Here is a 26,476-nt window from a genome sequence, read left to right as displayed (position 1 = left end):
CAGACTCTTTAGCTACTACTGCTCTCTGTAAAACTTGCAGTCAACCTTTACAGAGTCAGGAATTGTGACCTGAGAGGCACTGTATTGAAAGCAGAGAAATGTGTCAAATCAACTGAGAAAAACTGTCAATTCAAATCTTACCTGAGAGTCTCCAGTCGACAGTGTGGACTCTCCAGTCCAGCAGACAGAAGCTTCACACCTGAATCTTGCAGCTGGTTCTTACTCAGGTCCAGCTCTCTTAGATGGGAGGGGTTGGACTTCAGAGCTGATGCCAGGACTTCACAGTGAGTCTCTGAGAGTCCACAGTCAGAAAGTCTGTGATCACAGATTTAATGTAAGATTAGTTCTATGAAAGCAGAGCTGAGACTAAGCCCACATCAAAACGGACACAGCATACTACTACTTCTAATACAAATAATAACAATAATAGTAATAATAATTGGAGAAAAAGTGACAATAAATTGTATTGTAGAATTAGAAAATTTTCAAAAAGTGCTGAATGTGTAATATCACAAAGCAAAGCATAGCAGAATGTAATTACAAGCAATTCTGTCAAAAGTACATATATATATCTATATAGCCTATATAGATATATATATATATCTATATATGTATGTATTAGGGGTGTCACGGTACATGTACTCGCCCTGTGTACGTCATGGTATGGGCTTCACGGTTCGGTGCGTGCAGCTACATGAAGAATACGCCGAATCCAGAAGGTAGCGGTAAAGAACCCTAAACGCTGTTTGAACGCCATAAACGCCACAGAAGAAGACACACCAAAGCAACACAAGAGCCATATGAAATCCGCGTTCACTGAATGGAACGTTTTGTGGTGAGGAAACATTACCGGGGGTCGCTCCAGTGTGTTTACGAGCCGTACGTCGCTTCCATGCTACATCACAAAACCACAAACAATATCGACGCGTCCAGCTGCTCCCCCTTTACCGCAGGGCCGATTTTACCAACGGGCTTACCGGGGCTGAAGCCCGGGGCCTGGGACATCAAGGGGCAAAAAAAAAAAAAAAAAAAAAAAAATTGGGGACCCTTGATGGGGTTTTTTTGGGCCCCCTGTCCAGGGTCTTCGCAAAAAATGTTTTTTTTACTGACGCCATTCAAATTTTTTTGCAGAGTAATAACATCCACTGTGAGAGGGTGTCCACCCGCTATGCCGACCACTCGCAATGCCGACCTTAGGTTTAGGCGTGGGGGGTGGGAGAGGTTAGGTTTTGGGTTAGGGTCTGGGGGAGGTTAGGTTTAGGCGTGGGGGTGGGAGAGGTTAGGTTTTGGGTTAGGGTCTGGGGGAGGTTAGGTTTAGGCATGGGGGCTGGGAGAGGGGAGGTCGGAACAGCGAGAGGTCGGAACAACGACATGGAACCCTGTGAGAGGGCTCCCGAATTTATCGTGCTTACGGCCCCCAGATGTGATGATGCACTGTAATAATAACAGCAATAATAAATACTAAATAATAATAATAAAAGTGCTTGTTGTGACATCTCAGTGGCAATGTTTTCTTTCCAATCAGGCTGTTTATGAAAGAACATGATGGCTAAACCTACAGTTTGTGTTTGTAAGTTAGAATGCTGACAGGAGAGCAGGTGGTGACATGAAAGTTAGTGAGAAAAGGAGAAGATACTGAATAATGACATCACAACAGTATAATCCTAATGTTGATTTAAAATGAGATATTCCTTTAAATATGGCTAAAAAAGGTTAAAAAAAAACACTCAAATTTTGAGGGGGGGGCCCTGCAGAGATGAATAGCCCAGGGGCCCATGAAGTGTAAAATCGGCCCTGCTTTAGTGCAGAGCAGTATTCTAATGACTTTTATGACTCAGGCGATAAGCTATTTTGCGAATTCTGTCCAAATTCAACCAAAGCCAACGAGGTAATGTAACGTTACGTAGCACTGACAAAGCGGTTAACTTGTAAACAAGCAACTTACATCGCGTGAGATGACAAGCAAGATGGGGTGAGAAAGACTCTTTGTCAAGTTCCAATAATCCATGATTACATGTTATTGATGACCAGTGTTGGGAAGTAACGAGTTACTAGTTACTCGTTACTGTAATAATATTACTTTTCCAAGTAACGAGTAGTGTAACGAATTACTAATAGAATATAAGTAATAATATTACCGTTACTTCAAGATAAAACAAGTCGTTACATCTTTTCAATAATGAGAGACTAATAGAAGTATAACAAGCTTTAATGATACAACAAATTAATTTTGGCGTATGACTCCATGATATGATGACGCTCTCCTGAGATGATGAGAGGGCGTCGTCAGTGAAGAATAGGATAGGAAATCCCCCATAGGGAATTCTTTAATCAGGAGTCATGACCGATGGTGGTGGTCAGGGGAGGAGGTGGGGCGAAAACAACTGCTTCAGCGATGATGATCAGCAACTGAGAATGACATGGCACATACACAGCACATAGCAAACAGAGTAAAACATAGACCCTGATATACTACGCTGATTAGGTGATTGGGATCAGCTGGAGAGGAATACCTTGGGCTGATTGGTTATTGCCACATGTGTGGTAAACTGTGAATGGGTGAGGAGACAGCATCAGAGAAAGGGGGCGAGCCCAACAATGAATGGGTTATACATCCTCAAAGAAAGGGGGCGTGCACTGTGATATGACGAACTGGGCATTGGCTGTTAAGTAGTCTACATTATTGAAAATAGGACATCATTTGTAGAGTCCATTCTGTGATGCCTCTGCGCTGCAAAACGACATGCAGTCGGCATTCACTGATCACAAGCAGCATGGCTTTTAACGCTCCCAAAACAAGGTGACGTCACCGCAGAGCACATTCAGAGCACCCTTTCTGCCCTGCTGAGCCAAGGAGGAAAATCCGTGGCTGGATATATTCCCATGACTTTGTTTTTGTCGGGAAGAAAGGTGACACGAACATCAAAGTCAAATGTAAACGGTGTCCAGGACAGGTAGGCTACTAACACTCTTTCCACTGTGAAAAACACAAGCTCAAACTTCCTAACGTTAACGTTACGAGACGAGAGGACAGCACAACAGAAACCGGAAAACTGGTCACAAGCTGGTGGACCTCAAACATTGCTGTTATTATTGTCAGGTTAATGTTAATGTTGCAGAGCTAACGTTATTTGTGACACAAACTTGTTACGCAAAGATGTAGCCTATACGTATTGAGTTTGCATTGGCCGTGCATTATACTGCATTCTATAAAACAGAAGCTGTTTAAAAGATTGCATCTTCTCGTCACTTTGAGCCAGGTGTGCTCTTCATCAAGCATCTCTGTAGGAAGCTGTGCTCTGGCAAAGCCATTAGTTTAAATGGAACGGCACATAATAGACCTAGTTCACACATTTGCACCGCAAAGTCTGCATTTTGATGAGAAAAACGCTATGGGCCTTTTTCACAACGGCCATTTGTGTCTAGAAGACAGAGTATACACAGGTGCAACCAACTAACTAATTAGGGCTCCGGCACTGGAACAGCTAAATGGACTGGAAGTTGGAAGCCCTAATTAACATCTTGGTGCACCTGTGTTACCTCCTGCCTTTTAGACACAAAATCGCTGCAGTGAAAAAGGCCTATTGCCATTTGTGTGGAATGTAACGGAAAAGTAATATAACGAGTATGTAACAAATTACTTTTGGCATGGAGTAATAAGTAAAGTAATAATATTACTTTTGAAAATAGTAACGAGTAATATGTAATATATTACTTTTTTAAAGTAACGTGCCCAACACTGTCGATGACACACATGACCGAACGTTGCTGCTGTAGAGTAAAACTTTTTTGTGTGGATTCATTGCCTAGATCTGATTAAATTGTGGACACGCTGTCGCCTCACAGCTCGAAGGTCCTGGGTTCGACTGGGACGCTGTGAACGCTGAAGGAATGCGTGCCCATCCGCATGTCCTCGAGTGCCCACCGCCCGGGTGGAGTCGTCAAAAAAGGGCCTTTCTGTGTGGAGTTTGCATGTTCTCCCCGTGCCTCCCGGGGGTTTCCTTCATATAGGAACCCCTTCACCAAAAACATGCAATATCCTGGTTTCTGATGTGGTGCCTTCTCTGGTCGTGAAGGGCGCCTGTTCGGAGGGAGGGGAACTCGTTGGAATAGCGTGATCCTCCCACGTGCTATGTCCTACCGGTGAAGCTTCCCCTGTCAGGTGAAAAGAAGCGGCTGGCTAACTGCCCATGTCGGAGGAAGCATGGAGCCAGTTTTCAGCTCTCCCCAGATCGGCAGAGGTAGTGTCCTCTAGAGAGAGAGTGGCGTCAGCGGAGGACCAAAATGCGAGACTAATTAGCCAATGAACAGCCAGGAATGGGTCTCGCTCTACTTTTGGATGCTAAAATAAAGCTGATAATGTACAATTTGATTAAAGGGATGAAAAACCCTTTCAGAGTACAACACAAACTGTCTATTTTGCTGCAACTCGACAGTGCTGCTTAATCCAGGACCTTACTTCCTGGAACTCTTGAGAGTAAAAAACTGGTCCATTGGAGTGAATGGAGATGTCGGGACTCTTCTATCTACATGGCTCTGGGCAGAGGGTGGAGCAGCAACCAGGATAAATATAAATTAGCACTAATAGTCCAGGCAAAGTAACTCATTTTGGAACCAAAAAACAAACTAATTGTAAAAGAATTTTTTGCAGCTTAGATCATTTCTATGAGGTGTCCAGAACAACATACTAAAAGTCCTAAGAAATCCTAGTTGAGGAAATATGTTTAATTCTCATCAATCCAAGATGTGTGCCAGTAAGGCCAGACAACAATACACCCCAATGGGGCTATTTTTTTCCTTTACTCCTATCAAAATAAAACTTTATACAATGAAAGTATCCATGAAAAGTACCATTTTTTGTATTACAAGTTTCTTTGAAAATGAATTTGAATATGCAAATGAGCTATACACTAATCGAATATAGGCTATACCCAAAATATACCCGCATAGGAGTAAACGAAAAAATGAAGCCTATCACAATCAAACCTCACACAGTGAAAGTATACATGAAAAGGAACTTTTTTGTTTTACAAGTTTCTTGGAAAAATCTATTTTAAATATGCAAATGAGCTCAACACTAGGCCTAATTGACGTGTCCAATAAGCCATAAAGTCACAAGTAAAACAGGGGCCAAATAACTAACACATTCATGTCCATTCAGTAAGTTAACCTATGCATAAACAAGATACATTTGAAGTCACTTGCCGCACTTACCTGGGTCACTTGCCACAAAAAGACTTATATTGACCTTAAGAATTGATTGCACAATCTTGCCTCCAGTTGCTTTCTAAATTATTATTTTTTATTTGCGAACAAGCCTAACCCAATGACATGACAGAAAGTCAGAATAGCCATCTTAGTCATTAGTAACGTGGTGAGCCTACTATTCAGTAAGTTAACCTATGCATAAACAAGATACATTTGAAGTCACTTGCCACACTTACCTGGGTCACTTGCCACAAAAAGACTTATATTGACCTTAAGAATTGATTGCACAATCTTGCCTCCAGTTGCTTTCTAAATTATTATTTTTTATTTGCGAACAAGCCTAACCCAATGACATGACAGAAAGTCAGAATAGCCATCTTAGTCATTAGTAACGTGGTGAGATTACATTTTGGGCTGGTAGATTTACAAATAATTGGTATTGTTGGTAAGATTACGAGATAACAGGCAGAAGTCATTCTTTTTTTTTCTTTTCTTTTTCCCCCCGATTTTTTTTATCCCATTTTATTCCCCATTAGTGCTCACTTGATTTCTCAATCCTGGTTGCTACTCCATCGTCTGCCGATCTGGGGAGAGCCGAAACTGGCTCCATGCTTCCTTCGAGACATGGGCAGTTAGCCAGCCGCTTCTTTTCACCTGACAGAGGAAGCTTCACCGGTAGGACATAGCACGTGGGAGGTTCACGCTATTCCAACCAGTTCCCCTCCCTCTGAACAGGCGCCCTTAACGACCAGAGGAGGAACCACATTAGCAACCAGGATATTGCATGTTTTTGTGAAGGGGGTTCCTATATGAAGGAAACCCCCGGGAGGCACGGGGAGAACATGCAAACTCCACACAGAAAGGCCCTTTTGCCAACCCCACACGGGCGGTGGGCACTCGAGGACATGCGGAAGGGCACGCATTCCTTCAGCGTTCACCTCGTCCCCAGGTGGGAATCGAACCCACGACCTTCGAGCTGTGAGGCGATAGTGCTTACCACTGCACCACCCTAATGGCAGAAGTCATTCTTACCAACTAAACGATTCACTCTCACACAGAAGACAGATGAAAAACCAGATAGACACACTTTCCAGACATTCCAGCTCTTTAAATAATTTTGCCAGACACCAAAACTGCTTCTCTTTTTGTAGTAAGCAAGTATTTCAGACCAGGCGGGCCACACATCAGACTTCCACCGTTTGTAAAGTAGCTTTGCAGTGTTATGAGAAGCTAGCAACAGCAATATCTAGGCTAGAAACCCAATCGGAACATTTTAAGTTACCAACTCCTTTCTAACTAGACATTTTACTGTAGACACATTTTGCTTAAGGTCAAAACTACTTTTCATCTTGAAGTAGCATCGCAATGCCTTTTTGTGGCAAGTGACCCAGGTAAGTGTGGCACGTGACTTCAAATTTATCTTGTTTATGCATAGGTTAACTTACTGAATAGACATGAATGTGTTAGTTCTTCTTCTTCGAGTCCGTAGCAATCTCAGATGTCGTTCTGCCAATATCGGGCACAGGCCACAGCAGATGGGGAAGGTTCTGCCAGGTCTTCGGGACTGCACTGGGGGGCATCAGCACATTCCAGTAGGTGGGACATTGTCTGCACAGATCCACATCTACACATGTTAGTTATTTGGCCCCTGTTTTACTTGTGACTTTATGGCTTATTGGACAAGTCAATTAGGCCTAGTGTTGAGCTCATTTGCATATTTAAAATAGATTTTTCCAAGAAACTTGTAAAACAAAAAAGTTCCTTTTCATGTATACTTTCACTGTGTGAGGTTTGATTGTGATAGGCTTCATTTTTTCCTTTACTCCTGGGTAGCCTATTCGATTAGTGTATAGCTCATTTGCATATTCAAATTCATTTTCAAAGAAACTTGTAATACAAAAAATGTTACTTTTCATGGATACTTTCATTGTATAAAGTTTTATTTTGATAGGAGTAAAGGAAAAAAATAGCCCCATTGGGGTGTATTGTTGTCTGGCCTTATTGGCACACATCTTGGATTGATGAGAATTAAACATATTTCCTCAACTAGGATTTCTTAGGACTTTTAGTATGTTGTTCTGGACACCTCATAGAAATGATCTAAGCTGCAAAAAATTCTTTTACAATTAGTTTGTCGTAAAACGCTACTTTGCCTGGACTATAAGGGGGGATAAAAATGTGATAAAAAATCTGAGGGGGGGGAATTGTGGAGATTTATTAAGAGACTATTTCTGATGTTAAAATGAGCGTAAAAAGCCAAATACAGAATTCGGGGAAATTAAAACTGAATTTGGGATTTGTTGCTTTCCCCCGTTGTACCGAATTCGCACCGAATATACACACACACACACACACACATATATATATATATATATATATATATATATATGTGTGTGTCTGTATAAATATATATACAAGGCCGGATTAACCATAGGGCAACCGGGGCAGGTGCCCCGGGGCCCTCGGGGTGAAGGGGCCCTCCAAAAAAAAAAAAAAAAAAAAAAATTGGGTCGGGCTCATGTTGGGCTCCACAGAACTATGACACAAATCTAAGACCAATCAGGACAAAATAAAATGTGTTTCCAAGAAGATTAAGTCTGATGATTTAGTCTCATTGGATGCCTGTGGGCAAGTGGTGACCAGGGGCGCGGGAAGTGGGGGTGCTTGTGGTGCTGCGGCACCCTCTGCTGTTTTGTATTGGAAATGTAATGTCAATTATTTTTTCATCATTGTAAAGCCACAGTACAGTGAAGAGGATATTAATGTGAAGATTAGCCTCTTCCTTTTGCTCTCAGAGTGCATCAGATTCATGCATTTTACTTTAAAATGTACAAAATTTCTTTGTCCACAAATCCTACAAACCCCCCAGTCAGACTAATATCTTTGTCCTGCTGGTGCTACCCCTTTGCAAAACCTAGAATCGCCTATGAGTGAGTGAGAAACTGAATCTCAGAAACGTAATAATAACATAACAGTATAATACTAATGTTAATTTAAAATGAGATATTCCTCTAAATATGCCGAAAAAACATCCAAACATCCGGACGATGGGTAGGGGGGCCCCTGGGAGCTTCAGTGCCCCGGGGCCCCTGGGGGTGTTAATCTGGCTCTGTATATATATATATCTACGGTATCTATATAAATGCAGTAGATAGATATATATAGATAGACACATAGACACACACACACACACACACACACACACACACACACACATATATACAGACAGACAGACAGACAGACAGACACACAGACACAGACACACACACACACACACACACACACACACACACACACACACACACACACACACACACACACACACACACACACACACACACACACACACACACACACACACACACACACACACATTTAGCCTAAGCTTCACAGGCAAGTCATTTCAAATTCTGGCTAGACAACATATGATTAACATGACACTCCTGTAGATTAAAACAACCATATCAAGTAACTAACTAACTGTAATATAGACAGTGTCCACTGGAAAATACTGCTGTCTGTTGTGATAAAATGTATGTACTTTTTAAGCACAGCCTCTTAAAGGACAAGGCATTTTTAAGACATTTGTTACCATCAAACAAATCCTATGAAAATAACAAAATCAACAATACATTTGCTCTACTCCCGTTACTTCCCACGTACCATTTTTAGCCATCAACCAGGAAGTAATTGGCCCCAATTGTAATTAAGCTAAACACATGGCTACATGGATGAGATTTATTAGTATAACAAAATCAGCTATTTTATTTTCATAGAATCTCTTGATGATCTCTTTATTCCTGTGCTCCTTGGCTGCTTGTATTAAGCCTTCAGCCCAAAGAAGATAACTATCAAAACTACACTTAATTCCTGTGCTCCTTGGCTGCTTGTATTAAGCCTTCAGCCCAAAGAAGATAACTATCAAAACTACACTTAACTGTAAAGTTAATAACAATCATTACAGCTAAACGAACTGTGTTCACCAACTAACATGATAGCTATAAACAAACATTTCAGAATTGGAATCTTTGGAATGAAGACGCAAATTACACATTACTTGTTACTCTTCTTAAAAGTAACACATCGCTTTACTTATTATTCCAGTGAAAAGTGATTGCCCAACTGATTTTTAAGGTTTTGAATCTACAGCATTAAATTCAGACTTTCCGTGATGTATTTCCCAACTTTGTTGGCTCGTTTATGTGCGCTCTCCTGTAATTCCAATATTTCCAAGATGACTTAAAGACAACGAGAATCTTTCAGAGCCATTGCACCAATACAGAGGTTAAAGAGACTAAACAATGAAACACAAGTAATGACCAACCTGGTAACTGTAATGTGATTACTGACACGTAACAGTAATGACTTACTTTATTTACTCTGTTACAGGAAAATTAATAGCACATTACTTTGTGTGTTACGCCCAACACTGTGTTACCACTGCTCTGTAGAACAGCAGTTTTATAGTGTTTGTTTGAGGAACTATATATCTTTATAGTTCATATGGCATCAGGTGTGAAGGTAACTAAACTGTAGATAATGTTAGAATTCAGATCAGGACTAACCGAGCCTCTCTGCAGTTCCTCACAGCTGGGATCAGTCTGCTTCGTCCCTCGTTTGATGTCTTGTAGGCCTTCAGGTCCAACACATCCAGAACCTCCTCTGACATCTGCAGCATGTACGCCAGAGCTGAGCAGTGGATCACAGAGAGTTCCTTCTTTGACTTGTTCTCTGACTTCAGGAAGTCTTGGATCTGCTGATGTATTGAGTGGTCATTCATCTCCATCAAACAGTGGAAGATGTTGATGCTTCTGTCTGGAGACGTATTGGAGGGGTTCATCTTCTTCAGGTTGCTGATGGCTTTCTGGATGCTGTGTGGACTTCTCTTTGTGTGACCTAGTAGGCCTCCTAAGAGACTCTGGCTGGACTCGAGTGAGAGGCCATGAAGGAAGCGGACAAAGAGGTCCAGGTGGCCATTTCTACTCTTCAGGGCTTTGAGCATGGATTCATTCAGGAAGACATCCAAGGAGAGATCACTTCTACCCCAGACTTTTCCCAGGAATGTGCTCAGTACATTCTTATCCCTGTTTGTGTAACAGTGGAACATGTAGACTGCAGCGAGAAACTCCTGGATGCTCAGATGAACAAAGCAGTAGACCGTCTTCTGGAAGAGCACACACTCTCGTTTGAAGATCTCTGTGCACACTCCTGAGAACACCAAAGCCTCTCTGACATCAAGACCACACTCCTCCAGGTCTTCTTGGTAGAACAGGAGGTTGCCCGTCTCCAGATTTTCAAACGCCAGCTTCCCCAGCTTCAGAAGAACTTCCCTGTCAGTCTCCATGAGCTGCTGTTGACTCATCTCATGGCTCTCATCATACTTCTGCTTCTTCCTCTCTGTCTGAACCAGCAGGAAGTGTGAGTACATCTCAGTCAGGGTCTTGGGCAGCTCTCCTCTCTGGTCTGTAGTCAACATGTGCTCCAGAACTGTACCAGTGATCCAACAGAAGACTGGGATGTGGCACATGATGTGGATGGTCCTGGATGCCTTGATGTGTGAGATGATTCTGCTGGACAGCTCCTCATCAGTGGCTCTCTTCCTGAAGTACTCCTCCTTCTGGAGGTCAGTGAAGCCTCGTACTTCTGTCACCCTGTCTACACATGTAGGAGGGATCTGATTGGCTGCTGCAGGTCTGGAAGTTATCCAGAGGAGAGCCAAGGGAAGCAGAGTCCCCTTGATGAGGTTTGTCAACAGCACATCTACTGATGATACCTGTGTGACATCAGACACAACCTCATTGTTGTGGAAATCCAATGGAAGTCTGCTTTCATCCAGGCCATCAAAGATGAACACAACTTTACAGACAGAGAGCTTCTCTGCTGTGACCCTCTGTAAGGTTGGATGGAAAACATGGAGCAGCATGAGAAGACTGTACCGCTCATCTCTGATCAAGTTCAGCTCCCGGAACGAAAGCAGAATCACAAGAATGACGTCTTGATTTTCCAAGCCCTCTGCCCAGTCCAGAGTGAACTTCTTCACTGAGAAGGTTTTTCCAATTCCAGCAACACCATTCGTAAGAACTACTCTGATGTGTGTCTCTTGATCAGGTAAGGGTTTAAAGATGTCGTGGCACTTGATCGGAGTGTCATGGAGAGCCTCCATCTTGGATGCTGTCTCCAGCTGCCACACCTCATGTTGGGTATTAACCTCTTCACTCTGTCCCACTATGATGTAGAGTGCAGTGTAGATCCTATTGAGGGGAGTTCCAATTCCTGATTCATCTGTTCCTTCTGTCACAAAGTCACATCTCATTATCAGACTGATCTTATGAACGTCTAAAACCTCCTGCAAAACGCCGTCCGCTGGAAGAGAAGAAAGAGTAAACAAGTGTTTAACAGATATGCTGTTGTTTCCTGGTTTTAGAAATGGTGACAACAGTAGACAGAACCCCAGTCTTACATTGTGCAATGCTGGTTTGACTGGGTGTCTGCAGTCCAGATCTTGTTCTGGACGTTTTTCTACACTGGGGACAGGCAGAGTCTCCTGATGAACCGGACTGGGCCCAGTATGAGGTGATGCACTGTCTGCAGAACCTGTGTCCACAGCTGGTAGAGACTGGATCCCTCAGGACCCAATGACACAATGCACAGCAGGACAGCTGCTGCTTCACAACACCTAGACTCCTCTTCCTCATTCTGTGGGGATAAAGGCAATTTATTATCCCTGATCAGATGAAGATCTAACAAACAAACAAAATTGAACAAAAGTTTGAACAATTTTTTGTTCAAATTGTAAAACTATTAAAATATTTTGCCCAGACTATCTTTATAGATGCTCAGACAGCATCGTGCTGCCATCACATGTAAAGTTTATTTTCACATGTATCTGTTAATAGTTGTAGTTTAATCAGTGGAGTCAACATTGCATACCCATCATGGATAAATGTCACTGTGGTGATCATGGATGAATGCAACATTGTAACAGTTTTTCTGGTTTGTTTCATATGTAATTATCATTAATGAATGACAACACAGAGTCCTATTACATCAACACTGTAACAACACATTTGTTACAGAACACAGACAGTGTCTGGCAGTCATTAGTAAATAAATAAGTACCATTTTTGATAACCTCTGACTACAGATAGTGTTTAGAGGGCACAGAGATTGATCACAGCAGTTAGGGTAGATACGATGGCAGAGTTCCATTACATTACATCTACAGTATCAACCACTGTCTGTGTTTACATGTCAAACACAAACAGTGTCAAACACAAACAGCATATGAATGAAAATGGGCTTTTCAACAATGATGGGAGGTTTTGGTGTTTAAACCATTTCTTGTGGGCGTGTCTTATGCGTGTGGCCAGCAGTGAGCTGTTGTGGCTTTTAAGGCGGGGCTAGCAGGATGAGGGAATTTGAGCAACTCGGGGAGGAGGGCGAGACTAAGGTTTAACAACGTCAGTCTGATATCAGAATTGTGAATGACGTCAGTATCGGCACGCCATTGGATCAGTACCATCTCTAAGTCAAGGTCAAAGTCAAGGTTACTTTATGTGTAGCCATAGGTAGATTTGGTTCCAGGGAGAGTCACTCAATTTTAAAAAGGCTCAGACAATAGACAGTGACAGGCATGAAAGTGCCAAGTGCCATAGTTCCAAACATCATCATATTATTTTTTAATATTTAAAAAAAGATGTAAGAAAACACTGGGGCAGAGATTTGCTTCATGAACACAGTCCTCTCATAGTGTGATGCAACAGTGAAGGAAACTATCCTAAATAACACAACAGAACATTTTCCCTTCATCAAGCTTACTCACTTTACTCGCTTACTTTTATCAGGTAGGCTCCCAGTATAACAGTCCTCTTACCTTGTGTCTGAAGGTCCAGGTTCATTACTGAAGTGTGGAGGATGACCTTTAGACCGGTCAGTCTTCATAGACAGACAGCTGGGTACTGGAGACTCTGCTCTCTGCCTGTGGTACTGACCTCTGTAAATCAAACGAAAAGGCAACATGTTTTCAGAGGTGATCAAACACAACGACTCTGGTTTTTGGGATAATTGATGTGAAGTTTTAATTGTATAATTAGTTTGTGTGCACACATTATGAATTTGGAGGAATGAAAAACAAAAAATTGAGGGAATAAAATGTCTTCTGTGTGCACGAATCAAGCCAAACTGATGGCAGGTCTAACCTACATCCAGGAAGTGAAATACACTGTATATCTTGTCCTCCATAAAACGTGTTTTTTCTCCCTATGGTCACTCCTTGTCTCTGTAGTTTTCAGTGCAATCGTGTAGGTTATCAAATAACATTTCCTCATTACAGTATAACAGTCATCTTACCTTGTGTCTGAAGGTCCAGGTTCATTACTGAAGAGTGGAGGATGATCTTTAGACCAGTCACTCTTCATAGACAGACAGCTGGGTACTGGAGACTCTGCTCTCTGCCTGTGGTACTGACCTCTGTAAATCAAAAGAAAAGGCAACATGTTTTCAGAGGTGATCAAACACAACGACTCTGGTTTTTGGGATAATTGATGTGAAGTTTTAATTGTATAATTAGTTTGTGTGCACACATTATGAATTTGGAGGAATGAAAAACAAAAAATTGAGGGAATAAAATGTCTTCTGTGTGCATGAATCAATCCAAACTGACGGCAGGTCTGACCCACATCCAGGAAGTGAAATATACTGTATATCTTGTCCTCCATAAAACGTGTTTTTTCTCCCTATGGTCACTCCTTGTCTCTGTAGTTTTCAGTGCAATCGTGTAGGTTATCAAATAACATTTCTTCATTACAGTATAACAGTCCTCTTACCTTGTGTCTGAAGGTCCAGGTTCATTACTGAAGAGTGGAGGATGACCTTTAGACCAGTCACTCTTCATAGACAGACAGCTGGGTACTGGAGACTCTGCTCTCTGCCTGTGGTCCTGACCTCTGGAAACACAAATGTTTGATACATAAATTATCATTAGTTCTAGTGACTTTAAATTCATGTTTTGTTCTCATATTCTACTATTGTCTTCATTTGTTGATTTCTATTTTATTTGTTTAGATTATTTCGATTATTTATTATGTTTAGATTATTATCATAGATTATGCATGTACATGTACTTTGCACGCCCACTGGCAAAAAGGGGGTGTGGCCAATCACAAAAAGGCACCTACATTTCAAATGGATTCACGTAACATCACAAAACTCTGTAGAAAGGTTGGTGGAGTTATGCATTCTACAGAGTGCCCTCTAGTGTTTATATGTTTTCCTTTGTTTTTATACTGTATGTATTTATAATTTCATATTGTACATACTTTTCATTTATGTTTCTTGGCCTGGTTATGTTCTAGTGGTAGAACAGGTCAGTCTGTCATCTGTTGCAGACATTTCTACACATTTTACCAAGCTGGTTTTCATCATCTGTATGTGTTGATCCAAACTCACATTCACATGAGTGATGACTTGTTTGACTCAGGAGAGGCTTTCCGGTTGATTGACCGTGTCATTTAAGTCCCCCCCCCCTTTCCTAATTGACTGTTTCTCGTTATATCTATTGATCCCAAAGTTTATAACTATGATGACCTCAGTATGTAGGATTTCACTCATAAATGTATCTTAACACTGTGTGGAAAAAATGTGAGAGCTAATAATGATGTGATGAGACCAAGGAGGCATTGTTTTAAGTAACCAATAAGCTGTTTTAGGCTTTGATATTTGGTTTCATAGAGACAAACAGATTCCAGCTTATCACACATTAAATGCTTGTTGTGTTTGCAATTGTCAGTTGTGTTATATTTAATTCCACCCACTGCAGCTTATATTTTATTTAGTTTTATATATCTTGAAATTATTTGTTGCTCAATTGATCCAAATCTACAGAGATAATTTAAACTTATCTCATTTTATTGTTATCTTATTGTTATTCTTAGTGAATGAAATGATAGCCTTTTTTTCTACTCAAATATCAATGAGCTTGTATTTTTCTCTTTCCAGTATTCCATCATATTTTTACTACTAACTTGATTTCATGAATACAATCTCATTGAACCATATTCCATCAGGTAGGCTCCCAGTATAACAGTCCTCTTACCTTGTGTCTGAAGGTCCAGGTTCATTACTGAATTGTGGAGGTTTGTGTTTAGACCGGTCACTCTTCATAGACAGACAGCTGGGTACTGGAGACTCTGCTCTCTGACTGTGGTACTGACCTCTGTAAATCAAAAGAAAAGGCAACATGTTTTCAGAGGTGATCAAACACAACGACTCTGGTTTTTGGGATAATTGATGTGAAGTTTTAATTCTATGATTAGTTTGTGTGCACACATTATGAATTAGGAGGAACGAAAAACTAAATATTTAGGGAATAAAATGTCTTCTGTGTGCATGAATCGAGCCAAACTGACGGCAGGTCTGACCTACATCCAGGAAGTGAAATATACTGTATATCTTGTCCTCCATAAAACGTGTTTTTCTTCCCCATGGTCACTCCTTGTCTCTGTAGTTTTCAGTGCAATCGTGTAGGTTATCAAATAACATTTCCTCATTACAGTATAACAGTCCTCTTACCTTGTGTCTGAAGGTCCAGGTTCATTACTGAAGCATGGAGGATTGTCTTTAGACCAGTCAGTCTTCATAGACAGACAGCTGGGTACTGGAGACTCTGCTCTCTGCCTGTGGTACTGACCTCTGTAAATCAAAAGAAAAGGCAACATGTTTTCAGAGGTGATCAAACACAATGACTCTGGTTTTTGGGATAATTAACTCATTGAATGCCATGGACGTCCTTCGACGTCCAATTAAATAGTGACGTAGAATGCCACGGACGTCCTTCGACGTCCAATGCGTTTTTTGACGGTGGGACGTCGATCAAAGCCTTCCGCAGCTCCTGTACAACTATAGTAGCTATTGGAGGTGTATAACCTATTTTACGGACTCATTAGGTGGCGACAGTGCTTGCTCGGTGCAGTCCAGATTAGAGACAGGTCCGAGAAACAGCCTAAAAGCCGTGGATCAAAGACAACCCGATGCATGCTCCCAGAGCCATTTGCTCTGTCGCGGGAGCTGACATTGGCTCCGAACAGGAGTCAATCCGCGCTCACAACTGAGCCCCTCTGTCCCTGTCTGTCTGTCTGTCTGTCTGTATAGTTTCTCCAACCGATTACAGTAGCAGCCAGGAAAGCAGCCCCTGACGCCAAACCATTCAGCAATCCGGGTTGGCTCTTCCCTGCTGTGGCGCTGAGAGCCGACAGCAGCACACAAATGCAGCACTCCGAAAATATAATGGTTGCGTGAGGCTGTGTGCAGTGTGGGGAGGAGTTTACGGGGGGAGGGGGGGAGGGGGGTGGTGCACGCAGGGCATCACACAACAACTACGTCACTACATCAGAAAATATTATCTTCAGACTCAGTGAATGTGCTTGAAATGCTGCATTTCACAAAAGGCGGATTATCTCAGCTAATAATTTGAAAAGCCTGAAAACGCTGAAAACAACCTATCTTCTCCGGCTCATAACTAAAGAACGGAAAATGGTATCAATAAACTTTTTTTTGCTGATGATACAATAGAGCCAGCTCGTTCTTGTGCGTGTTCGGTGTTTACATAGTAATATCACACAATATTCTGTGGGCCTCGAGAAATCACTGAAAACGCTCTGAAAACTCTGGCACTGGGAGCATCCGTTCTCCAAAAGTGGCTGGCACTGAATGAGTTAATGTGAAGTTTTAATTGTATAATTAGTTTGTGTGCACACATTATGAATTTGGAGGAATGAAAAACAAGAAAATGTATGGAATAAAATGTCTTCTGTGTGCATGAATCCAGCCAAACTGACGGCAGGTCTGACCTACATCCAGGAAGTGAAATATACTGTATATCTTGTCCTCCATAAAACGTGTTTTTTCTCCCTATGGTCACTCCTTGTCTCTGTAGTTTTCAGTGCAATCATGTAGGTTATCAAATAACATTTCTTCATTACAGTATAACAGTCCTCTTACCTTGTGTCTGAAGGTCCAGGTTCATTACTGAAGTGTGGAGGTTTGTCTTTAGACCAGTCACTCTTCATAGACAGACAGCTGGGTACTGGAGACTCTGCTCTCTGCCTGTGGTACTGACCTCTGGAAACACAAATGTTTGATACATATCATTAGTTCTAGTGACTTCAAATTCATGTTTTGTTCTCATATTCTACTATTGTCTTCATTTGTTGATTTCTATTTTATTTGTTTAGATTATTTAGATTATTTATTATGTTTAGATTATTATCATAGATTATGCATGTCCATGTACTTTGCACGCCCACTGGCAAAAAGGGGGTGTGGCCAATCACAAAAAGGCACCTACATTTCAAATGGATTCACGTAACATCACAAAACTCTGTAGAAAGGTTGGTGGAGGTATGCATTCTACAGAGTGCCCTCTAGTGTTTATATGTTTTCCTTTGTTTTTATACTGTATGTATTTATAATTTCATATTGTACATACTTTTCATTCATGTTTCTTGGCCTGGTTATGTTCTAGTGGTAGAACAGGTCAGTCTGTCATCTGTTGCAGACATTTCTACACATTTTACCAAGCTGGTTTTCATCATCTGTATGTGTTGATCCAAACTCACATTCACATGAGTGATGACTTGTTTGACTCAGGAGAGGCTTTCCGGTTGATTGGCCGTGTCGTTTAAGTCCCCCCCCCCCCCCCCCGTTTCCTAATTGACTGTTTCTCGTTATATCTATTGATCCCAAGTAGATAACTATGATGACCTCAGTATGTAGGATTTGACTGATAAATGTATCTTAACACTGTGTGAACAAAATGTGAGAGCTAATAATGATGTGATGAGACCAAGGAGGCATTGTTTTAAGTAACCAATAAGCTGTTTTAGGCTTTGATATTTGGTTTCATAGAGACAAACAGTTTCCAGCTTATCACACATTAAATGCTTGTTGTGTTTGCAATTGTCAGTTGTGTTATATTTAATTCCACCCACTGTATCTTATATTTTATTTAGTTTTATATATCTTGAAATTATTTGTGGCTCAATTGATCCAAATCTATTCTTAGTGAATGAAATAATAGTCTTTTTCCTCTACTCAAATAGCAATGAGCCTGTATTTTTCTCTTTCCAGTGTCCCTTCATATCTTTACTACTAGCTTGATTTCATGAATATATTTCAATCATGAGAGACTCGTAATATAATTTTAACAAACTTTATTGAATCAGAATAGACAGTTTGAGTATGGCGTATGACGCTCCTCTTGCTTATGAGAGAGGGGTGTCAGTGCTGTATGAGATAGGACATCCCTCCTAAGGGGATCTGTTTCCAACAGGAGTCATAACATTGGTGGTGATCTGGGGAGGTGGTGGGATGAAGCTTCTTGCTCTGGAGATGCTGGATGAATGCGTGATGCTGACACAAGGTGAGTGATGACTGCACAAGTGTGATTTAAGCTGTGGTGATGGGGGCTTTATATAGTACCAGGAGAAGGGCATTTATGATGTCATAACTGACGTCATTTGGGCAACTGACGTCACACTGCAAAGGTGACGTCATGGAGAAGGTGACGTCGGAGATGGTGACGTCATTTAGTGACGTCATTTGGGCTGAGGGGTATGACAGCATGGGGTGCTCTATTAATGCCTTATTTGGTCTTCCATGATTGAAATTCAGTCTAAGACTACACATCTCATTGAACCATATTCCATCAGGTAGGCTTACAGGATAACAGTTCTCTTACCTTGTGTCTGAAGGTCCAGGTTCATTACTGAAGAGTGGAGGATGACCTTTAGACCAGTCAGTCTTCATAGACAGACAGCTGGGTACTGGAGACTCTGCTCTCTGTCTGTGGTCCTGACCTCTGTAAATCAAAAGAAAAGGCAACCTGTTTTCAGAGGTGATCAAACACAACGACTCTGGTTTTTGGGATAATTGATGTGAGGTTTTAATTGAGGCAACATCATTATTTGGTGTGCATACATTAATTAGTAGGAATGAAAAACAATAAATTGAGGGAGCAAGATGTCTTCTGTGTGCATGAGTTCAGCCAAAACGATGGCAGGTCTGACCTCCGTCTCTGTAGTTTTCACTACAATAGTGTAGCTTATCAAATAACATTTCCTCATTACAGTATAACATTCCTCTTACGTTGTGTCTGAAGGTCCAGGTTCATTACTGAAGTCTAGAAGATCATCTTTAGACCAGTCAGTCTTCATAGACAGACAGCTGGGTACTGGAGACTCTGCTCTGCCATCTTCTTCCTCCTCCTTCTTACTCATCTTCTCGACTTTGTGATCTTATATCTGTGAAAGGTGTTATACAAGTAAGCTTTAGTTACTTACTCCCTTGTAGCCTACAGTTCAGTCAGTCAGAGGTAAACCAGTTATACTCGGGGGGGGGGGGGGGCACCCAGCACTACCCATGGTGCAGGTAAGAGTAACCTTGCTTAACCTGTTTCTTTTTTCACACTCGCACGGATGCACGCAAACACACACACACACACACACACACACACACACACACACACACACACACACACCCACACCCCTCTCTCTCCCAGCGTACCTATGGGCACACTGTAGAGGACTGACGGGGGATGGGAGAGAGGGGGGGGAGGCCCTAATGTTGCCCCACCAAGGCCCACGTCAGCTTCTCTCTGTTTTACTGTCATTATCTCACTATTACATCTTTTGTGTTCACGTAACTTCAGAGAGAGAAATACGAACAGGTGAATGCTAGCCCTCCTATCAGTAACGGCAGACAAGTGACTCTGATACTTCAGGTGTGCAAACATGGACATGAAAGAAAAAGGTGACAGATACCAGGGCAGACACACAAAACCACCCAAAAACCATTCACTTAAGTGTCCTATTTTGGGATTGTAAAGATGACTAAAGGTGACCAGTTTGAATCCCTGAATAAAATAATAATGTAATAATACTCACCCTGCTTCAGCCGTGTCCCTCCTGCTCTGCACTTACAAAATGGAGTCAGTCTGAACTAACTGCGACACACTTTTACTGCTGTCTCTCATTACAGAGGACCACGCCCTTCTGACTCACCTGTTCCAGCCGCAGCACAAACATGAAGGAAGTTGTATTTCCAAATATGGTTTGTCTCTTCAAATGCTCCGGGAGGCGGGAGCATTTGCAATTTGCAAATGTGAACCCTCTCATCACACAGCTTTTCAGCAGGTATTTCATACTGAACGTATTTCAAACTGAAGGTCTTTGAACACAGCTTGCAAACTGTAATGTAGGTATTTCAAACTGAAGGTCTTTGAACACAGCTTGCAAACTGTAATATAGGTATTTCAAACTGAAGGTATTTTAAATGGAAGGTCTTTGAACACAGCTTGCAAACTGAAGGTATTTCAAACTGAAGGTCTAGAACGCAGCTTGCAAACAAGGTATTTCAAACTGAAGGTATTTTAAATGGAAGGTCTTTGAACACAGCTTGCAAACTGTAGGTATTTCAAACTGAAGGTCTAGAACGCAGCTTGCAAAAGGAAAAACTGACATGGCCATCTTCAAAGGGCTCCCTTGACCTTTCACCTCAAGAGCCCTGAATGAGAACGGGTTCTATGGGTACCCACAACTCTCCCCTTTACCCGTGTGTGTGTGTGTGTGTGAGAGAGAGTGTGAGAATCTACTTTGAAACCATAGCTTAGGTAGCTACCAACTACTTCGCCATGGAAATAGTTGAAACTACATCAAAGCTACCCTGGGAGAAATGTAGTTTATGAAACTACAAGCTATGCAGAAAAAGTAGTTCAAACCAGTGGTGGAAATGGGCAGGTTTTACTGTGGGAACCCTAGGCAGGGTGGGGGCCCCCAGACACAGTCCAGACACCCCCCTAACCCCCCCCCCCCCTTTTCAGAGACATAGTGCATTATAGGTACACTTATGAAGGTGGCAATTGTCCATGAGATACAGCTTATTGCCCGTTATATGACATCAACTGTCTGAAAGGAATGGGTGTCAACAACTATAAAGACAACCTTTGATATCAATTCGTATGACTTGCTGCCAGAGGACAAGATGTGCTGTTGATAGGAAGCTAATCATTAACATGAAGCAACCATTCATTAAAGTATGGTAGCCGTCAATGACTCCCCCCCCCCCCCCCCCCCAAGTCAATAGGATTATAAAAAGTTGTTTGGATTATGTCAACACACATACTAGAATTCATGTCCATTATTAACTTGTATTTTACACCTCTCCTCTGCTGTCCACTCCTTTGCTCTCCACTGCTGTGTTCTGTTCTCCACTCCTCTGCTCTCCACTGCTCTGCTCTCTACTGCTCTCAGTGTTGTATGAAGTACTCGAAAACCATACTTAAGTAAAAGTATACAGATACTTCACCAGAAAATGACTTTGGTAAAAGTCAAAGTCACCCATTAAAATATTACTTGAGTAAAAGTCTTAAAGTAGCTGCTATTTTCTGTACTTGAGTATCAAAAGTATTTTTCTTATATTAAATGCACTTAAAAGTATTGAAAGTAAAAGTACAAGTAAATTCTGTAAATAAAAAAGCAAGCGGTAAAATAAATCTGAAATTTGAACTTTATTGTAAGTTTGCTTTGGCAGTATTATGGCGACGTGATGCCTTGCCTACATGTGAAGGAACAAAATAGAAAAATAAATAAGTATTCCCTTCTTATACATTTGTTTAGTTATTCAAGTGTTTTTTTCTTTTCCTGGATCTATGCCATTTTGAATTATTTGCAATGTACAGCACAACTATGTATAAGTGCACTTCTGTGTAGCTGTCCGTGGATCAGGTACAGCTGTACCTGTCCGTGTGTCAACCGTACAGGTTGACACACGAAAAACCTGAGAGAAAAACTAACAACTCTTCTGCCTTGCTAATAAGCCATTTACTCTGTGCACTGGAATGTTGGAGACTTATCTTGCTGCAGTGTAAATATTTCACATTTGTATCAGACAAATAACAATTACTCACTTAAATGCTGCCTGAATCCTGAACAATGGAAAATGAAATAAATAACTGAGTGCAATGAAGATTTCTATGGTGCCAGTGATACAGCCACATACACACAAGCCCAGCTGGACTTTTTACTTATCACATCAAAGGCAAAGAATGGGACCTGACAGTAAATCAGTGTGAGATGAAACATTAAGATGAGCAGAGAACATGAACACCACCTTAAAAATTGAGGCTGGTAGTAGCGACACCTAAAGAAAACTAAGCTCTTCGAGAACTTACAGGAAAAAAATCCAACACAGTTGGATAACAATCGTTAGGTTGCCTTGGTGAGTAGTACACACACTCGGTACCTGGTCTCTGATGCCCAGCAGAGATGTCATGAGGTAGACAGACAGACAGACAGACAGACAGACACACACACACACACACACACACACACACACACACACACACACACACACACACACACACACACACACACACACACACACACACACACACACACACACTCTCTACTTGAAACTGAAAAGATGTCTGTTCATCTTCAAAAGAAGTTGGTTTTCAAAATTGCGAGAACTCAGTCTTGCTCTCCTTGGGCTGAAGACGAGGCCTGCGATGCTAAAGTCTAGAGTCTAGAGTCTCTCACATGCCGCTGAGGCAGGTAGAGGCGTGTTCAGCTTCACAGTGAGGTTGCACACAGCTGGGAAGGATTTCAGCAAGTCCATGTGATCTGCTGTACAGGCCAAGTATCCATCCAGTTGTTTGGAGGTGTCTTGTCAAAATACCTACATGTTCAGAAGAAGAATAAAACGGCAGAAGAAGAAAAACCTCTAAACCCTGTTGAAAGATACCCCCACTGTCTGACAGACAACGGGGTGGGTTTCACTTTCCCAGTAAGTACGGGAAAGAACCCTGTCAGCGCCTTAACGTTATTGGATGTGAGTTTTGTTTAGCATAATATGATTACGTTCGGTCATCTAATGGATTATTGGAACATGACAAGGAGTCATCGCCTCTTCCTCACCGCAGCTTACCTGTCTGCATCCGCAGATGTCTGCTTGACCGCATCACTCATCCCACGCGATGTATGTTGCTTGTTTACAAGTTAACAGCTTTGTCAGTGTTATGTAACGTTTAGCCGCAACGCGCAACTATAAAGGACTTTGTCGCGGCTACGTAACGTTACATTGGCAAGCTTACCTCGTTGGCTTGATGTTGACAGAATTTGCAAAACAGCTTATCGCCACAAAACGTCCCATTCTGTGAACGCGGATTTCTATGGCCCTTGTGTTGTTTTGGTGTGTCTTCTTCTGTGGCGTTTAATTCAATTCAATTCAATGCCGTTCAAACAGCGTTTAGGTGCTTCTGGATTTGACATATTCGTCGTGTCGTTTCATGGACCGTGAAACGAGGTACCGTGAGGGTCGTACCGTAAATTCACGGGACGAATACATGTACCGTGACACCCCTACTCCATAAGCATGCAGCCCTATAGAGACGACTCAGGTACCACATACACTCCATAAGCATGCAGCCCTATAGAGACGACTCAGGTACCACATACACTCCATAAGCATGCAGCCCTATAGAGACGACTCAGGTACCACATACACTCCATAAGCATGCAGCCCTATAGAGACGACTCAGGTACCACATACACTCCATAAGCATGCAGCCCTATAGAGACGACTCAGGTACCACATACACTCCATAAGCATGCAGCCCTATAGAGACGACTCAGGTACCACATACACTCCATAAGCATGCAGCCCTATAGAGACGACTCAGGTACCACATACACTCCATAATCATGCTGCCCTATAGAGACGACTCAGGTACCACATACACTCCATAAGCATGCAGCCCTATAGAGACGACTCAGGTACCACATACACTACATAATCATGCTGCCCTATAGAGAGCCGCAGGAACGAGTCCGGAAATCATCGATGCTAACACTCCTGGTTCTTCACTGTTTTCGCCTATGGGAGTTTTGAATGGGTTTTTGGCGCGATGCTTCTAATAAGGTCTCTGGGCAACGCTGGCTTAATCAAATGCAAACCAGTGTTTAGTAATATCATCTTCACACACGAGGACCACTTTTATGAGTTTTGAAGCTTTTACGTGCCGTTAAAAGGGCGGCTAGCTAGCAAACGGCTAAATGAGACTACACTGTTGAGTCGACGGGGATATTATACGTCAATAACGTCACCACTTCAAAGGACGAACACGGAAATTCTCTTTCCCTCACCTGGTTCAGCCCCGTTCAGCCCGGGGTAATCAGTGCACAGCAGCGCACACATCAACAACAGTTCAGATTGAGTGCTGATCTAGTAGCTTAGCTCGAGCTTTTTACTTCTAGGGCTCGCATTTACGCTACAAAACTCATGAAAGTGGTCCTCATGTGTGAAGATTACAGTATCCGACTGAACTCTGGTTCGCTTTTGATTAATCTTGCATTGCCCAGAGACCGTATTTGAAGCATCGCGGCAAAAACCCATTCAAAAATGGCATAGACAGAAACAGTGAAGAACCAGGAAGTCTGGGACTTCCGCGTTCTGACTACAAAAATACGTCATCCCTGCGGCTCTCTATAGAGACACTGCATGAAATAGGCCACGCCCATCACGGGGGAAAAGCTCCGTTCATTTCCACACACCAGCGTCATTTTCCTTGAATTAAACATAGCTAAAAGCTGTTGTGTGGTGGGGCTGCGCAGACAACACATGTAAAAAATCGTCAGGTAAAGTTTTTTTTGTACTCCTGAGCAAAACAAGGAAGCCATTGAGAATCGGCAAGAAGAAAAATGTGGATGTTGCTGTCAATGAAGTAAGTTGGAGTGTTCATCTTCCGTATATACAATCTTTTTGTGCAACACCCGGCCATGCACGCGACATAGGAGAACGCCAGGATTGGACGGGAGTTTGTGTTTCCCCCCCGTTTTGGGCGTGGTTTCTGAATGACGACGCGCTCCGCCGTGTCTCTATGCACAGTATAGTATTGTTGACAGCGTTGTCATCAAGTCACTACATCTCGAAGTCGAGTCTCAACTCGACTCCCCGAGTCCCCGAGTCCTAGTCGGAGTCACCAAAGAAGTCTCCAACTTCCCAGTCCGAATGCATGAATGCTCCAGTCCAAGTTGAGTCACAAGTCCGATAGCTCTCGTGACGAGCTGTCTGTGTGTTTTGCGTGTGGTGTCTCCTCCTTAGAGAGAGCTCTGGTGACGAGCTGTCTGTGTGTTTTGCGTGTGGTGTCCTCCTCAGAGAGAGCTCTGGTGACGAGCTGTCTGTGTGTTTTGCGTGTGGTGTCCTCCTCAGAGAGAGCTCTGGTGACGAGCTGTCTGTGTGTTTTGCGTGTGGTGTCCTCCTCAGAGAGAGCTCTGGTGACGAGCTGTCTGTGTGTTCTGCGTGGTGTCTCCTCCTCAGAGAGAGCTCTGGTGACGAGCTGTCTGTCTGTTTTGCGTGTGGTGTCCTCCTCAGAGAGAGCTCTGGTGACGAGCTGTCTGTGTGTTTTGCGTGTGGTGTCCTCCTCAGAGAGAGCTCTGGTGACGAGCTGTCTGTGTGTTTTGCTGTGTTGTCTCCTCCTCAGAGAGAGCTCTGGTGACGAGCTGTCTGTGTGTTCGGCGTGTGGAGTCCTCCTCAGAGAGAGCTCTGGTGACGAGCTGTCTGTGTGTTTTGCGTGTGGTGTCCTCCTCAGAGAGAGCTCTGGTGATGAGCTGTCTGTGTGTCCTGCGTGTGGTGTCTCCTCCTCAGAGAGAGCTCTGGTGACGAGCTGTCTGTGTGTTCTGCGTGTGGTGTTCTCCTCCTCAGAGAGAGCTCTGGTGACGAGCTGTCTGTGTGTTCTGCGTGTGGTGTCCTCCTCAGAGAGAGCTCTGGTGACCAGCTGTCTGTGTGTTCTGCGTGTGGTGTCTCCTCCTCAGAGAGAGCTCTGGTGACGAGCTGTCTGTGTGTTCTGCGTGTGGTGTCTCCTCCTCAGAGCTGCAGGCGCTGCATGAGATGGTGCAGCAGAAGGTGGTCACCCTCCTGAGTGACTCGGAGAACATCATGAAGCAGTCTCTGATGGAGAACGGCATCACGCGGCTCTGCGTCTTCTTCGGCCGGCAAAAAGCCAACGACGTCCTGCTGTCTCACATGATCACCTTCCTCAACGACAAGAACGACTGGCACCTCCGGGGGGCCTTCTTCGACAGCATCGTGGGTAAGGACGCTCTCTTCTTCGACAGCATCGTGGGTAAGGACGCTCTCCACAAGTCTTTTAACGCCTTTACCAGGACCGGGTGTCAGTTCCGGAATGATTTTTGATTTTCAATCTTGATTTGAACCC

The 26,476-nt window shown here is 42.7% G+C and overlaps 1 protein-coding gene across 1 annotated transcript in view; it reads right to left on the bottom strand.

Moving 5' to 3' along the window:
• LOC310799938 (NACHT, LRR and PYD domains-containing protein 12-like) overlaps positions 1-19,481 on the bottom strand; it is a gene marked incomplete at its 5' end in the record, with an annotated part of 58,176 nt that extends 38,695 nt beyond the window's left edge. Inside the window, 8 exons of the mRNA XM_083662547.1 lie at positions 142-315; positions 9,774-11,571; positions 11,669-11,904; positions 13,082-13,201; positions 13,558-13,677; positions 14,034-14,153; positions 18,944-19,063; positions 19,351-19,481. Coding sequence (XP_083518673.1) covers positions 142-315; positions 9,774-11,571; positions 11,669-11,904; positions 13,082-13,201; positions 13,558-13,677; positions 14,034-14,153; positions 18,944-19,063; positions 19,351-19,481 — 2,819 coding nt within the window. The remainder of the gene's footprint in view (positions 1-141; positions 316-9,773; positions 11,572-11,668; positions 11,905-13,081; positions 13,202-13,557; positions 13,678-14,033; positions 14,154-18,943; positions 19,064-19,350) is intronic.
• Positions 19,482-26,476: the final 6,995 nt, after the last annotated feature.

Source organism: Poromitra crassiceps, assembly GCF_964638095.1.
Source record: "Poromitra crassiceps genome assembly, chromosome: 29".
In the NCBI taxonomy this organism is placed as follows: Eukaryota; Metazoa; Chordata; class Actinopteri; order Beryciformes; family Melamphaidae; genus Poromitra; species Poromitra crassiceps.
The sequence above is the reverse complement of the archived record's forward strand: the minus strand, read 5'-3'. Positions and strand labels throughout refer to the sequence as shown.